The sequence below is a fragment of the Pezoporus wallicus genome, unplaced genomic scaffold (genome assembly GCF_028554395.1).
Source record: "Pezoporus wallicus isolate ANWC-B61680 ecotype Strahan unplaced genomic scaffold, APGP_CSIRO_Pwel_v1 scaffold_3294, whole genome shotgun sequence".
Taxonomy (NCBI): domain Eukaryota; kingdom Metazoa; phylum Chordata; class Aves; order Psittaciformes; family Psittacidae; genus Pezoporus; species Pezoporus wallicus.
The window spans coordinates 5,677,667-5,690,699 of record NW_026635478.1 but is presented as its reverse complement, the minus strand read 5'-3'; the positions used below and the strand labels follow the sequence as shown (position 1 = coordinate 5,690,699).

Below are 13,033 nucleotides of genomic sequence, written 5' to 3'. Positions count from 1 at the left end.
CACCGATGTTTTCAGCTGCTGCTCAGTAATGTTTACTCTGACCAAGGACTTGCTGAGTCTCATGCTCTGACAGGGAGGAGGGGAAGCTGAGAGGAAGCACAGACAGGACACCTGACCCAGACTAGCCAAAGATGTATTCCATACCACAGCATGTCATGACCACTATATAAACTGGGGGCAGTTACCCGGAAGGGCTAGATCACTGCTCGGGTCGGGCTGGGTATCGGTCGGCGGGTGGTGAGCGGTTGTATTCTCTTCCCTTGTTATTTCCCTTATCATTATTATTATTGGTGGTAGCAGCAGTGGTTTGTGTTATACCTTTGTTACTGGACTGTTCTTAACCCATGGGAGTTACATTATTTTGATTCTCCTCCATATCCCTCCAGGAGCAGTAGGAGGAAGAGGAGAGGGGGAGGAGTGAGAAGGCAGCTGCGTGATTCTGAGTTACCAGGTCTGCTTAAACCATGACACCAAACTCACTTCATTCTCTATGCCTAGTTTGAGTGCTATTTCCATTTGTCCTTCCACAGTATTGCTGTAATGATCACTTTCCATCCCTTTACTTTGGGCTTTCCACAAATCCTTCTTTGTTAAATAGGCTATAAACTGCTTTTTGTCTCTGTGTCAGAGTTTGGTTTTGTCTCTTTCTTCTCATTATTTACTCTATTTACAGTATTTGTTACTTGGAGATCAACTTTTACCTAAAAAAAAATCATGATAGTGGCATTTCTTTCCCTCTTTTATGATGCTCTTGTATATGGGAGGATTTCCATGTGACATATAATATTAATGTAATTTCTTTAAATATATCCTCAAATCTCTTCTTATCTCTGATTTACAGAGCATTGCCAGTTAAGGGAATACAAAACAGTACCAGTTTATCAGTCTTTCTTTGCCCATTTGTTATTTGTTTCATCATATACATAGGTTTTAGAGTCCTGTGGGAGAGGTAGAGTTTTAAATACTCCATTTATTCTGTGCTTTTGAAGTACCCAGCAAAATGGCATATTTGGTATTGCAATTACAGGAGCAACTTTGTTAGATTTTGTAGGATTTTGATCCAGAGGGAGTGTGTTAATCTTTGGAAGAAAAAAAGATGTTTTCACCAAAAAGCTTGGACTACTGTAACATTGCTGTTCATGTTCAGTATCTTGTTGATTTATACAAGAAGTTAATGTATTTCTGTCTCAATATCATGATCCATTCCCAAACAGGCTGTTGATGATACAGTATCATGTAAAGTGCTGGAGAACTTGTCCTTCAAAGGACATCTTCTCCAATTTCTTTTGTGCTTACCATATTGTGAGAGCATTTGCTTACATTTCTCTCAAGAGGATACCCAACCATTATTTTCAGTCTCACTTTATTTTTTTTCCACCTTTTTGCAGAAACATTAGTGTATTCAGTGTTTCTGGAGACCATGGTGATTTTATAAGGACACAGAAAATCATTTTTCATTAAAAGGAAATGTTGTGTAATCTCGAGTGTGTGAGGAAGCACACAACTTAGCAGGACTGAGTGGAAAGAGATCCCTGCCACAAGATCACTTTGTTTTTAATAGGCTTGCAAAGTCTGGAAAGGGAGTGCTCCACTGCATGCGGACTTTAACCATGTCTGACTTCAGAAGTAGTTTGTAGTAATTTAAACCACAGACGTTATAATTTGAGGGTTACTATTTTCTGAAAAACCACTAACATTGCAGCCTGTGGTTGCACTTCCTAGATAAAATTTAGTATTGCCACCTGATCCTTGTGTGGAAACAGAAGAATTTTCCTATAAAATCGCAAACCATCGTACGGCTTCCTTGGCATTTTTTGTTGTTTTTTTCTTTTATACTGACTAGAGTTCTCTGATATATCCCATACACTGTTTTTCTTTTGGTTTTCCTGCAGATATATATATATTGTGATTACATGGTTATGATTCCTAACATGTGGTTGAATATGATTTGTCAACTGAGTAATTGAATAACTTTGTTTTTCGTTAGGTATTCTAATCTTCTAACTGATGTCCAGCACATGTGTATAAAGCCCCGTAATTTTGTGACTGCAATGTAGTACTCCAGCCTCTAATCAGATAGTTGAAAAGTAAAATGAAATTTAAAAAAAGTTACACCTCAAGTGCATTTTGTGGAGTGCTCTTCCTCAGCTTCCTATAGCAAAATGGGCTTTCCCATTTTCTTGAATCTTAAAATAGCACTAAGAGCCTCAAATATGCTGTACCCTTTACTAAAGATGAAATAATGCCAATTTTTACCTCTGCAACTAAAATCTAAGTTACGATAAAATCAAAAGGTACATATAGTAGATGATCTAAAGGTCCTTTCCAACCCTAACCATTCTATTATTCTATGATATAGCAGGAAAGAGCAAAGAAAAAGATGAAAGATTGAAGTAAGTGCATATGCTGATAGGATGTACATGCAGCTAAGCCTTTGTTAAATACTAGTCATAGGTAATAGTTTTAAATAAACTTTGTATCAGTTGATAATTTGCTGTAATGACTGACAGAAATAGTGTGAAGACAGACAATGACTTTGAGAGAGAGAATGACTTTTAGAGGAGAGCACTTTGTGAAAGCCAGCCATCCGGCCAGTATTCAATCCACCAAAAAGTACCCCCATCCAAGCCATTAGCAGCCAGTTTCTCCAGGAGAATACTTTGTGAAACGGTGTCAAAGGCTTTTCTAAAGTAAAGCTCTGTTTGCTATGTTCACTTAAAATTAAACTTAGTATGTGGTATGGCAGTTGTTCTTACTCAAATTTTGAGTCATCCACTGTGTAATTAAAAGATCTATATAAAACTAAAGAAAGCACAGGGATTAAAGAAATTGGAGTAGCTGTTCCACATACTAGATATTCCCAGAACCTTTGGGAGTAGGTATTTGCTTTTTGAAATATTAGTATTTTGGAATATCCACTGATTCAGGATTATTCATATTTTTCTGAACTGCTGACTTCCGGGAATATATAGAAAAGCTAACATTTTATATAGAAAAGCTAACATTTATGCGCTAGAGTTGAGGCACTGAAAAGCAATGAGGGACTTGGCTTGAATTCTTAAATCTTCCTTTTTTGGAAGATCTAGGGAAGCTAAGAGGATCCTTGGATCTCCTTAGTATGAAACTCTTACTTCATAAATACTATGACAAAGAGGGAAGGGGGAGAAAGTAAAAAGTTAAGGTAACAACTTTAATAGCGTAGAAGTAACCAGTAATTTTTTGTTCCTTCTGGGGAACTATATGATCTTAAGGTCCTTTCCAACCCTAACTATTTTATGATTCTATGTTAGAAAATAACTTATTTTTTAGGTTAACTTGTTGCTCTTGAAATAACAAACAGTAAAAACTAGTATGATTATATGCTTTGCTTCAACAGGATGTTATACAACTTTGCTTTCACTGTTATCCGTAACTATATTCTTCAGAGAATTAATACTAGTCTAAATTTTGGGAACATGCCACTGTAAATGGAAAAGAATTCTTTCCAATTTTCTGTTTTCTGGTTTAATACTGGTGTAATGAAACAGTCTTCCATAAAGGTATTACTAGTGTTTTCTGGTTTGTTTTGTTTTTTCTTAATAGACTTGTAGAGTTTAGTTGTATTTTTTGTTTAGACTTCCACTCATGTAGTGTTTCAAGTAGCATATCAAGGGAAGTTAACATACTTTAATTGATTGTAAGTATTTTCTTGATGATATATTTTCTACATACTAAGATATAGCACCTTATTAATTCTATAATTTGCTTTAAGGGTTTAATGGGGTAGATAATGGTCTTTTTTCCATTCTAAGACAGTATTTTGGTACCTTTTGACAAATTAAACTGCCATGAGAATATAATTATGAAAACAGTGTATTTCTATAATATATATCTTTCTTCTACTTTTTCTATTAGTGTTCTGTTAGTTCTGTAATGAAAGAGACCTTTGTCTCAGGATTTTTTTATATTTTTTTTGTAAACTGAATTAAAATCAAAAAGAATGATCATCACTTTTCACAACTATGGTTTTCATATTTGCTGTATTCCAGAATAGAGGGGACTACATTGTTGCACGTTTGTAATTTGGGATTTTAGACTTTTCTGTGTTAAATATGGCAGAAGTATAGTTTTGCAGAAAATATTCAGTTTAGGCTGAAGAGGAGTAAACAGCTAAAGGTAAGAAATAACACTTCCCGCTGAAACACTTCCACTGAAGAGTCATTAAAAGGAAATGTGGTTTGGTACAATTCATTTGGTACACTAACAACATATGGTAAAATGCCACTCTGTATGTACAGTTGAATTATGTAATTTCAGAAATATCTTCTACTTTCAAAGCCTTAGAATTCCACCTTTCTTCAGAATGAATCCACTCAATACCATTGAGTTCCTGAAAAAATACTTCCTGCGAAGAAGACAGGATTTTAAGGCATCAAGAATGCATACCTCAGCATTTTGACATTCTGTATTTAAAGAAGATGTCACTATAGCTTGACAAATGTTTCTTAAATCAGTAAAGAAAGCAATAAAATGTTGTCATTCTATCTCACAAACACTTGTAAAGTTGTATATTTCTCCTTTAATTTCTGCTTTAAATTGAGTACTTTAAGTAGTGCAGCAAAGTAATTGATTTCTTCGAAGGGGGACAGTGCATGTATAAGGTAGACTCAGTCATTTTGACAGGACCCTAAAAGCCTGTGAACAATTAAATTTGAAAGAAAAAGTTAAGCTATCCTTGATTATTTATTTTTTTTTTACTGACATGGTGAAAAAGGATGTTAAGTTTTACTTTCTGTGTACAAACCGCGTTGCTTAGAAGGCATTATTCTTGTTTAATATTTAGTTAATAATGGATGATGGGTCATATCTGATAGTGCAGCATATAGCAAAAGGAAGAGTTTGAACTTGGTTTAGATCTTTGGTCCTTGGCCAGAAGAGATTGGAGGGTGGGAACAAAGGAAGGGGTTAAAAAAAGGGGGGGTTAAAAACAAAGAATAGGCCAACCTGCCACACTTTCACAAATCTAAATTACAGATTTGTGTCATAAAATGTCTGTCTTTCTTACTCTGCAGTGAGGAAAACCTGTAGATAATGTTTTGTGTTGCCTACTAGTAACAGAGTATTAATGTCTAATCAGCAAACAGTAATAGGGAAATGGTTCATGTATATTTACTTTTAATTTTTAGAAAGTTTTGATGTGAAAAAAAATCATGTATGTGAATAATTACACTAGAAGCCCTAGTGAATGTCTGCACTTAATTCCATGTGCTGTCCTCCAAATCCTCCCTCAGAGCATCTGCAATACATCTTTAAAGTGATTATTTTGCTCTTCTCAGGGCTTTTAATTATTGAAGTACTGAATTTAAAAAATACTTGTAAAGATATCACATGCCTTTAAGATAACTGTTATTGAGAAAGGAGTGTGTTCATGATACAATTTCAGTAGGAAGGAAATGGATGACCTGTTATTACATATGTGAAATACTTTAATATTTACTCCTACATATTTTCTTTCAAAAAGGAACTTGTCAAGGAAGCACTAATGGAGGAGCAAAAACGAAATGAAAGGGCAGTTGAAGAAGCAGTGAAAAGGACAAGAGAGGAACTGATGGAATATATTAAAGAGCAGAAAAGGGTGAGTTACCACTGGCTGTGGGCTTCACTTCATGCATTGAGAAACAGATAAAGCTTATTAATCCTTAAAACTGTCTTAAAATGCACAAGAAAACAGAATCAAGAGTTATGTCTTCAGATTTGTCACTCTTTTTTAAAACAATTTGTTACTATGATATATTTCTTCATACATATTTATAGAATTTTAAGTTCATCACAGGCAGAAAAGCATAAATCAATACACTGATAAATTTAAAGTATTACTACAGTAACTTAAAGATAGGACATAAATGCAGTCTATCAAATTCAAGTTGTGATCTGAGTTCAGTTCATTGAAAGCACTTCAGTATCAATAATAGATGCTATTTGATGTTCAGAGATTACCTTTGTGTGCAGTTTGCATGCACACAAAGGTCATTAATAATCCTCTCAACTCATATGGCAGCCTGAAAATGTAATGGTATTCTCTTGAGCATCATTTATAACCAGTGCACGGTTCCTGTTACAAAATGTTGCAATGTTCTGAAGCTCAGTTTCAGCTACTCTGTTAATGCTGTATACTTGCAGTTTAATGATTGTGTATAAACAGTAAAATGTCACTTAAAAGACAGTTTGATTTTGTTCCAGAGAACAAAGTTAGGAGCCTCCCCTTCAAGGCTCTTATAAAAAGAAAACAAACAAAAAACCCTCTTTCAAACTGTAAGATCAAATTCAGTGATTTAAGTATTCTCAATAAATAAAATCACTAAGCTTGAACCTAATTAGTAATGTTGTCCTGGAAGGAGAAGGAAGAAGAGATAATGTTTGGCCTCTTGTGTTCCCTGCTTTTGTGGGCTATATGGTATTATAGGAAGTATGATTTATCTTCAGATGTTGCACTCTACTACTAGTTAAAATTAGTACTGGATGAGCTCTCTCTTCCATTATGCTGTGAATGGAGAAGCTTCCATTTACTAGTATGGGTCATACTGACAAAGACATTTAAACAGACATCCAGGGCAAAAAATAATCCATAACAATGTTTGAGTTTGTTTAGATCTGAAGCTGGTCATTTGCAAAGGATAATCTGTGGGGAAAATGAAAATGGGTTTTCTATTAAATTAGCTTGTATCATAAATAGGACCACTAATGCAGATCATCTAGTCCCTCTAATGCAGAATCCTCACTGTTGACAGCTACATCACACCAATTTGACTTGACGGTAATTTAGTGCAGGGACTTCAATAGCAGCTGTGGGTCCTTAATCTCTTAGATTTCCATTTTCATTAGAAATGGAGACTTTGTTTCATTTTCTTTCCATCTACACATAGTTGGAGCTCAGTGTCATTATTCCCTTGTCTGACTACTGTTAATCTGTCTTGTGCTTGTGAAGTTTTTACAAATCAGTGAAACAATGAAAATCTCATCTTCAAAGAAACAAAATCCTTATTGGTTTACGTATAAGGAGCATAATTTTCATTCATTTTGTAGAGTTCTTGAATATATATGAAATATATTGAATACGCTATATTTCCGTCAATTTCTTGCCCTAACTGATCAACTGACACATTTCTCCAGAGAAAATACATCACGGTATGTCCAGAAAGTTATCTTTATTAATTGTGTGAAGGTACATTTGACCATATAGTAATGATATGTCAGCAGGAGATGGACCCAAGGAATATTTATTCTCCCAAAGGATATCTGGAGAGCAGTTGCTCAAAGAACCTGCTTGTCTAAGCTCCTAACATGGGACAACAGATCATTTAAATGTTATGAGTTTCAAGATGCTGTTGTATTTCTTTGTCAGAGGAGACATCTATATAGACTAAAATGCCACCCAGAGAATTCAGGCTGGGTTTTAGTTCCTCCTGATGTCTACCACTCTCAGTTGCATGAGAGAATTCAAGAATAACGCAGTCATACTTGCTTCCTACCTGTTTTGTGTTTGCCTGCCTCCCTGCCAGTGACTATCTCAGAGTATGGTCTCACAACTTCTAAAATACCTGCCTCATCAGTGAAGATGTAGAGCCAGGTTCTGTATGGTGCAGCAGTTAGCCATTCTTTTGCCTCATGCTGAACTGAGGGATGTAAGACAGTTCACTTTTCGGTCTCCTTCCTTCACTTTTGTTTAGCAAGTGAAAACTAGGCAAACTGAGAGACATAGCATAGTGTTTTGAGTTGTTTTCACAAATGCACTTATTTTCTTGTCACCTTAGGAGCTAGTTACAAATAGATATGAAACTTTCAGACAGAAATATAATTTTTCATGTTGACAGTGTCATTTTAAATTGTCCAGAAACTGAGTAAGGCCAAAAAATAATAGTAAAACCCAAAATATTTCCAGGTGTCTTATAAAAATTCTAATGATCAAAGCAGTTAATTGGTCACTACTGCACTTCAAACTAAGATCTGTTTCCAATTATTTGTTGGTAGCAAGGTCAGGAAATTCTTTGCTTCCTATTTTTTTCAAACATAACATTCAGTCTCCTACATAATCTGCAAATGTTTCCTTTTTGTTAAATGTTAAATGTTGCCTTTTGCTAAAAACTAGGCATTGTTAACTCTTGAAATCACACCAGTGTTAGGAAGTTCCATGGAATGGAGGTCTGCAAAAATATTCTCTTGTCCAGTTCCAGTGTTTTTATTGTCCATGCTACAGATTGAAAGTTATTTATAAGTGCCTTCGTTCAGTGATTCGCTATCTATGCATTGCTATTGAGTGCTTCAAAAAATGTTCAGTATGTTATAGTTTGCATGTTTATAGCAGACTAAAATTGAGTACTCTAATATTGTGGCTATTATTTATGTACTTTTTAATTTTTGTGATTAGCAGCTGCGCAGACTTAAAAGTGAATTCTTCTAGTTGGCACATGTAGGAGAATGGAAGCCGTAAAAGGGAAAGCTTTCTACCAAATAAATGTAATGCTGAATAGGTTATTTACAGAAATTTTCTGAATGACAAAGATTTACTTCATGATATAAGTATTTAAAGTAAGCATTTCTTATATTTGTAGTTAGTGAACTAATACCCACACAGCCAGCCAACAAGCAAATTGTAATTTTTCCTATTTACATTGTCATTCATTTTCCTTCAGGAAAATTTGCTGCTTGTTTTCTTACAAAAACCTGAACTATATTAATCAGTTACATGTTGTCTGCTACATTGTACACTGCTCTCATTGACTCTGAAGGGCATATTTTAGCCAACTGGGGAAAGCTTATGTGCTAGGAGTTGAGTAATAATTTGAATGACAGACTTGTTTTCATTCCCTGAAAGGCACAGGCTCTTGTTGCAGATGCACTGCCCTTCCGATTTCAGGGACAGAAGTTGGGAGTGAAGATATGAGCAATGTAATGAAATTCACTGTACTACAATGTGTTCCCGTATGATTTGTGCAGCTGTGTCTCATAACCTTTAGAAGAAAGCATAACTAACCACTGCATTTCTCTGAGTAATATTTACCAATATTGCACATTTCAGAGTTGCGAATATCCAAATGAGATTTTTGGGGGGTTTAGTATGTAATAGATCATTTTTTCCGGTATTGTGGAAACTAAGGATAACAGTATTTTATTTCTATTTAAGAATCACTGGCTAGCTGGTATGAGCCATTTCTGTCTTACCGTAACATGAAGAAAAATTTGGCAACTTTCTCTTCTGGCTTTGTATAGAGAAATTATTCCTTTAGTTTGGTAATAATACAAATAAATTAGGAGACTAGAATTCCAGCCCATTTCTTGCTTCCCTGACCAGGTGTTTTCTGAGCAGTTTTGTCCAGCTGGTAGGATGTGTGGGAGGTTACCCCTATGAGGTCTTGGTATGTGCTCGGACAGTCAGCATAGCTATTTACCATGTAACTAGAAGAACTGGAAATATTTTAGCTCTTTTCTGAAAAATACTTGGAATATTTGGAAAATACTAGAACTTATCCTAATAACACCCATTTCTAGAGGGTCAGCTCATCTTGGACCATACCTTAAAGTACAAGTCATACGTTTTCCAAGTTTCAGTACAGTAGAAAAGTAATAAGATGCCTGCCTGGTAGCTGAAACTGTCTGTGATTGTAAAAAGTAACCTGAAAACAATGTTATTACCAGAAAGCACCTCCAAATCATAACCCTGTTACTGCAACATTGCGTACCAGCATCTGTTTAAATTCTCTGTAGTATTCCTTCTTTTTTTCCTGAATACACTGCATTCAAGTTGGGAATGTGCTGCTCCAGCTATTAGTTTTTCCTCTCTCTTTTCTGAGACTTCAGCAGTAGCCTTCTGTACTGTCACAATGTATATGTTATTAGTGTGAATAGGAAGGACACTGACTTGTGTTACAGATTGGTGACTGTCATTTATTGATCTGTTTGTGTTAAGTCACTTGCAAAATCACTTGTCAAACTCAGAGAATCTTTATTTTAATTCTTGAAGGTAAAACTTATGCCCTTCAGAGTTAGACAGTTACAAGTGTGCTTAATTTCACACATCAAGCACAGCTTTCCTCTGAAGGTTTATTTGAAGACAAGTGCAAGTGGGAGAGGTTATAAAAATCAGTTTCTTTTAAGTTATTAATCCAAATAAGTGATTTTTTTTTTTTTAATATTCGCTATATTTTAATATGACTTAAAACAAAATAGGGTGTCATTACCATTCTTGTTCTTGAATGTTTGGCTTGGCATTTGATGCAAGGCCTCAATTGCAGGCTGACGTGCCAGCAGCTGAAGCTGAAAACAAGACTGCGGTGGGCAAACTGGAGATTTAATTTCAGAAAGAGTGTTTATATTTTCCCTGGGGCCACATTAATGAGAGTCCAAACCCTAAATGTTACCACCAACACATTTTAACAGACCAGTTTCCCAGTTTTTTAACGTGTGGTGTCACTTTGAGTGTTTTTTCTTTTAACTTTTTCCTCTTCTTCTGACTTTAAAAGAAAAGCAATAAAGCTGTATCATTTTTGGCTGAATTTAGTGTCATGTTTGGGGAACATAAAGTTCTGTGTAATTCAACAAAGTCACATTGAAAAACATTTAATCCTGTCTTTTATTTCTATATCAACTATTTTAATAATGCAGCTTTAAATTACCGTGCAAAACTTCATGTCACTACAAAACACATCACAATCTGGTATGTACATACATGATACAGGGGTCCACATTGATGTCCTGAATCAGCCTCATGTCAGAACATCTGTGCCATACCTAGGATGAACTTGTGACCAACAGGTCAATGCCAAGAGAGACAGTAGTTATGGGGTCACTCAGAGTTCCTCAGTTTCCTGCTCCTTCAGCTGGGCCTGTTTTGTGGCTTTAATAAGATTAAAGAAACATTTACATTGAGGCTTTAAGAGCATTTTCACACTGCTCCTTTACCCAACTCAAAGAGCAGTATAAATCCAATGGATTAAGTAAGGGATTTATGTAAAATTGTAGTGTAAGATGAGTTGGTGCACCTGGCTTTTCTTTTTCTCTTCTGTGAATAAGGCATACTGGAGCAATGTTCCGCATGTGATGCAGAAGCAGCATTACAGAAGAAGCTTAGCATTTTTTCCTGTACTTTAAGTCTTTATAAGCTTTGAAATTATTGTTTCTAGATATTAAACTGTAGTTTCTGATGGAGGAATACAGTATTCCAATCTACAGATCCTTATAGATTTTCCACAGTTTTCTGCCACTTTTCAATACTGAAACATCATGCATTTAAGAGAATTTTTAATTTCCTGTAAATTATAGTCTTTATAATTATAGTCTTTAAAACTGCAAAGGGGGGTGGGGGAAGTACAGTTCTCTGTCAATTACTTAGGTTTATTAAAATCTAAAGAAAATTGTTAAATAACCAAAATTATAATTTTCGAACTCCCTGAATAATCATTTATGCTGCTGAAAGCAATTTAATTGAAACTACATGTGTAATCTATTGTATCATTTTTGCAGTTACTTTAGAGTAAAATTGCCAGAGTTTGAAGTTCTTTACTTTAAACTGTTTCATATATCCTTTTGTGCCTCACTGTGTAAATCTACAAAGACCAAGATTAGTCAGGTGAGATTCCATTTGAAACTGAAATCAAGTGGTGTTATTGCTGAGAAAATATTGTGCTATCAAAGCCAAAAGGGAAAAAAAATAACAGGATGAATTACAATGTTCAGCAGTGCGATGACCAGTTAGTACACTATTTCAAAACTACTCTTGTGATTTAGATGTATTGAGTTTTTAATCCAGTGCACATCATTCTAATTACTGTAACAGGTATATTGACTTTGGATTTGGTCTGCAATCACATAATCATTCAACTTGCTCTGTGGATATAGACTGTTCACGTTAATAAAGATTTGCAGTGTACACTGTACTAATGTCACCCAGATGTATCCAACAGTGGATACTGGTGTTGTTTTTCACATCATGAGGTGATGAAGCTGCACCTGAGGTCCAGGGAAATGCAACATCTGTAACCAGGGTCCCTCTGTTCTGCAAGTATTTGATAAGAAAACAGAAGACTTCCATATTTCTTTACATTGTCCGTTAGGAAGTCTTGGTTTGACAGGAGGAAGTGATGCATCCTTAGACACCTTCTGTCCCCTGTAAGTGAGGCTTTCCTGAATTGTTCCTGACTCATCCTTCAGTGTCACAATTGAACAGTGTTTTATACTGTACTTCTGGAAATCTGAGAATTCTAAACAGATCATTTGTCTTTAGATTGGTTATTTTGCATTCTCTTAAACTTTCACAAAAGCTGTTTTGAGATTAAATAGAGAAAAAAAAGTCAAAGTTCTTAATTACATGTGTGGAATTGCTCATTTTTAAAGCAACTTCTGACTCTTGCCCACAGGCATCTTCATTAGATTGACTAAGGAAAGAAAAAAGAAAAAAACAGCAACAAACCAGACAAAACTATGGATCTTTGTGTGTGAATGAACATGAATACCCTTATTTTACTATCCTAGTGAGAAAGTTAAGTCAGCTGGACTTTGAAGGTTAAACATGTATTATTCTATTAGACTGAAGAAGTGAATGCTTTGAGGAGTACTTGAGGATTTTGTCATTCGTGTTCAAATAAAAAGTTTATTCATTTTCAGTCTTTTTCTTTGAAACTCATCTGTATTCTAATAAACAAATTTGTATTCCTATGATTTGTATTGCACTGACACTTCCTAATTGAGAAATTTAGGGTACGTATAATTAGGTATTTTGGTAACACAGCAGCAGTTATAAATTTTTAAGTTGGTGTAATCCACATTACTGTGTACTACATTGTCCTGGATTCAGCAGTAGCAGTCATTTTTCTCCTTCTTAGTAGCTGGTGCAGCGCTGTGGTTTTGACTTTCAGCCTGGAAACAGTGCTGATAACACTGGTGTTTTTAGTTGTTGCTCAGTTATGTTTACTCTGACCAAGGACTTTCTGAGTCTGATGCTCTGCCAGGGGGGAGGGGAAGCCAGGAAGAAGTAGAGACAGGACACCTGACCCAAACTACA

The 13,033-nt window shown here is 35.3% G+C and overlaps 1 protein-coding gene across 4 annotated transcripts in view; it reads left to right on the top strand.

The window, feature by feature from the left end:
* CCDC91 (coiled-coil domain containing 91) overlaps positions 1 to 13,033 on the top strand; it is a 121,295-nt gene that overhangs the window by 96,109 nt on the left and 12,153 nt on the right. For all 4 annotated transcript variants that reach the window (XM_057426258.1, XM_057426274.1, XM_057426249.1 and 1 more), the window contains one exon: positions 5,501 to 5,614. In XM_057426258.1, the coding sequence (XP_057282241.1) occupies positions 5,501 to 5,614 (114 nt within the window). The remainder of the gene's footprint in view (positions 1 to 5,500; positions 5,615 to 13,033) is intronic.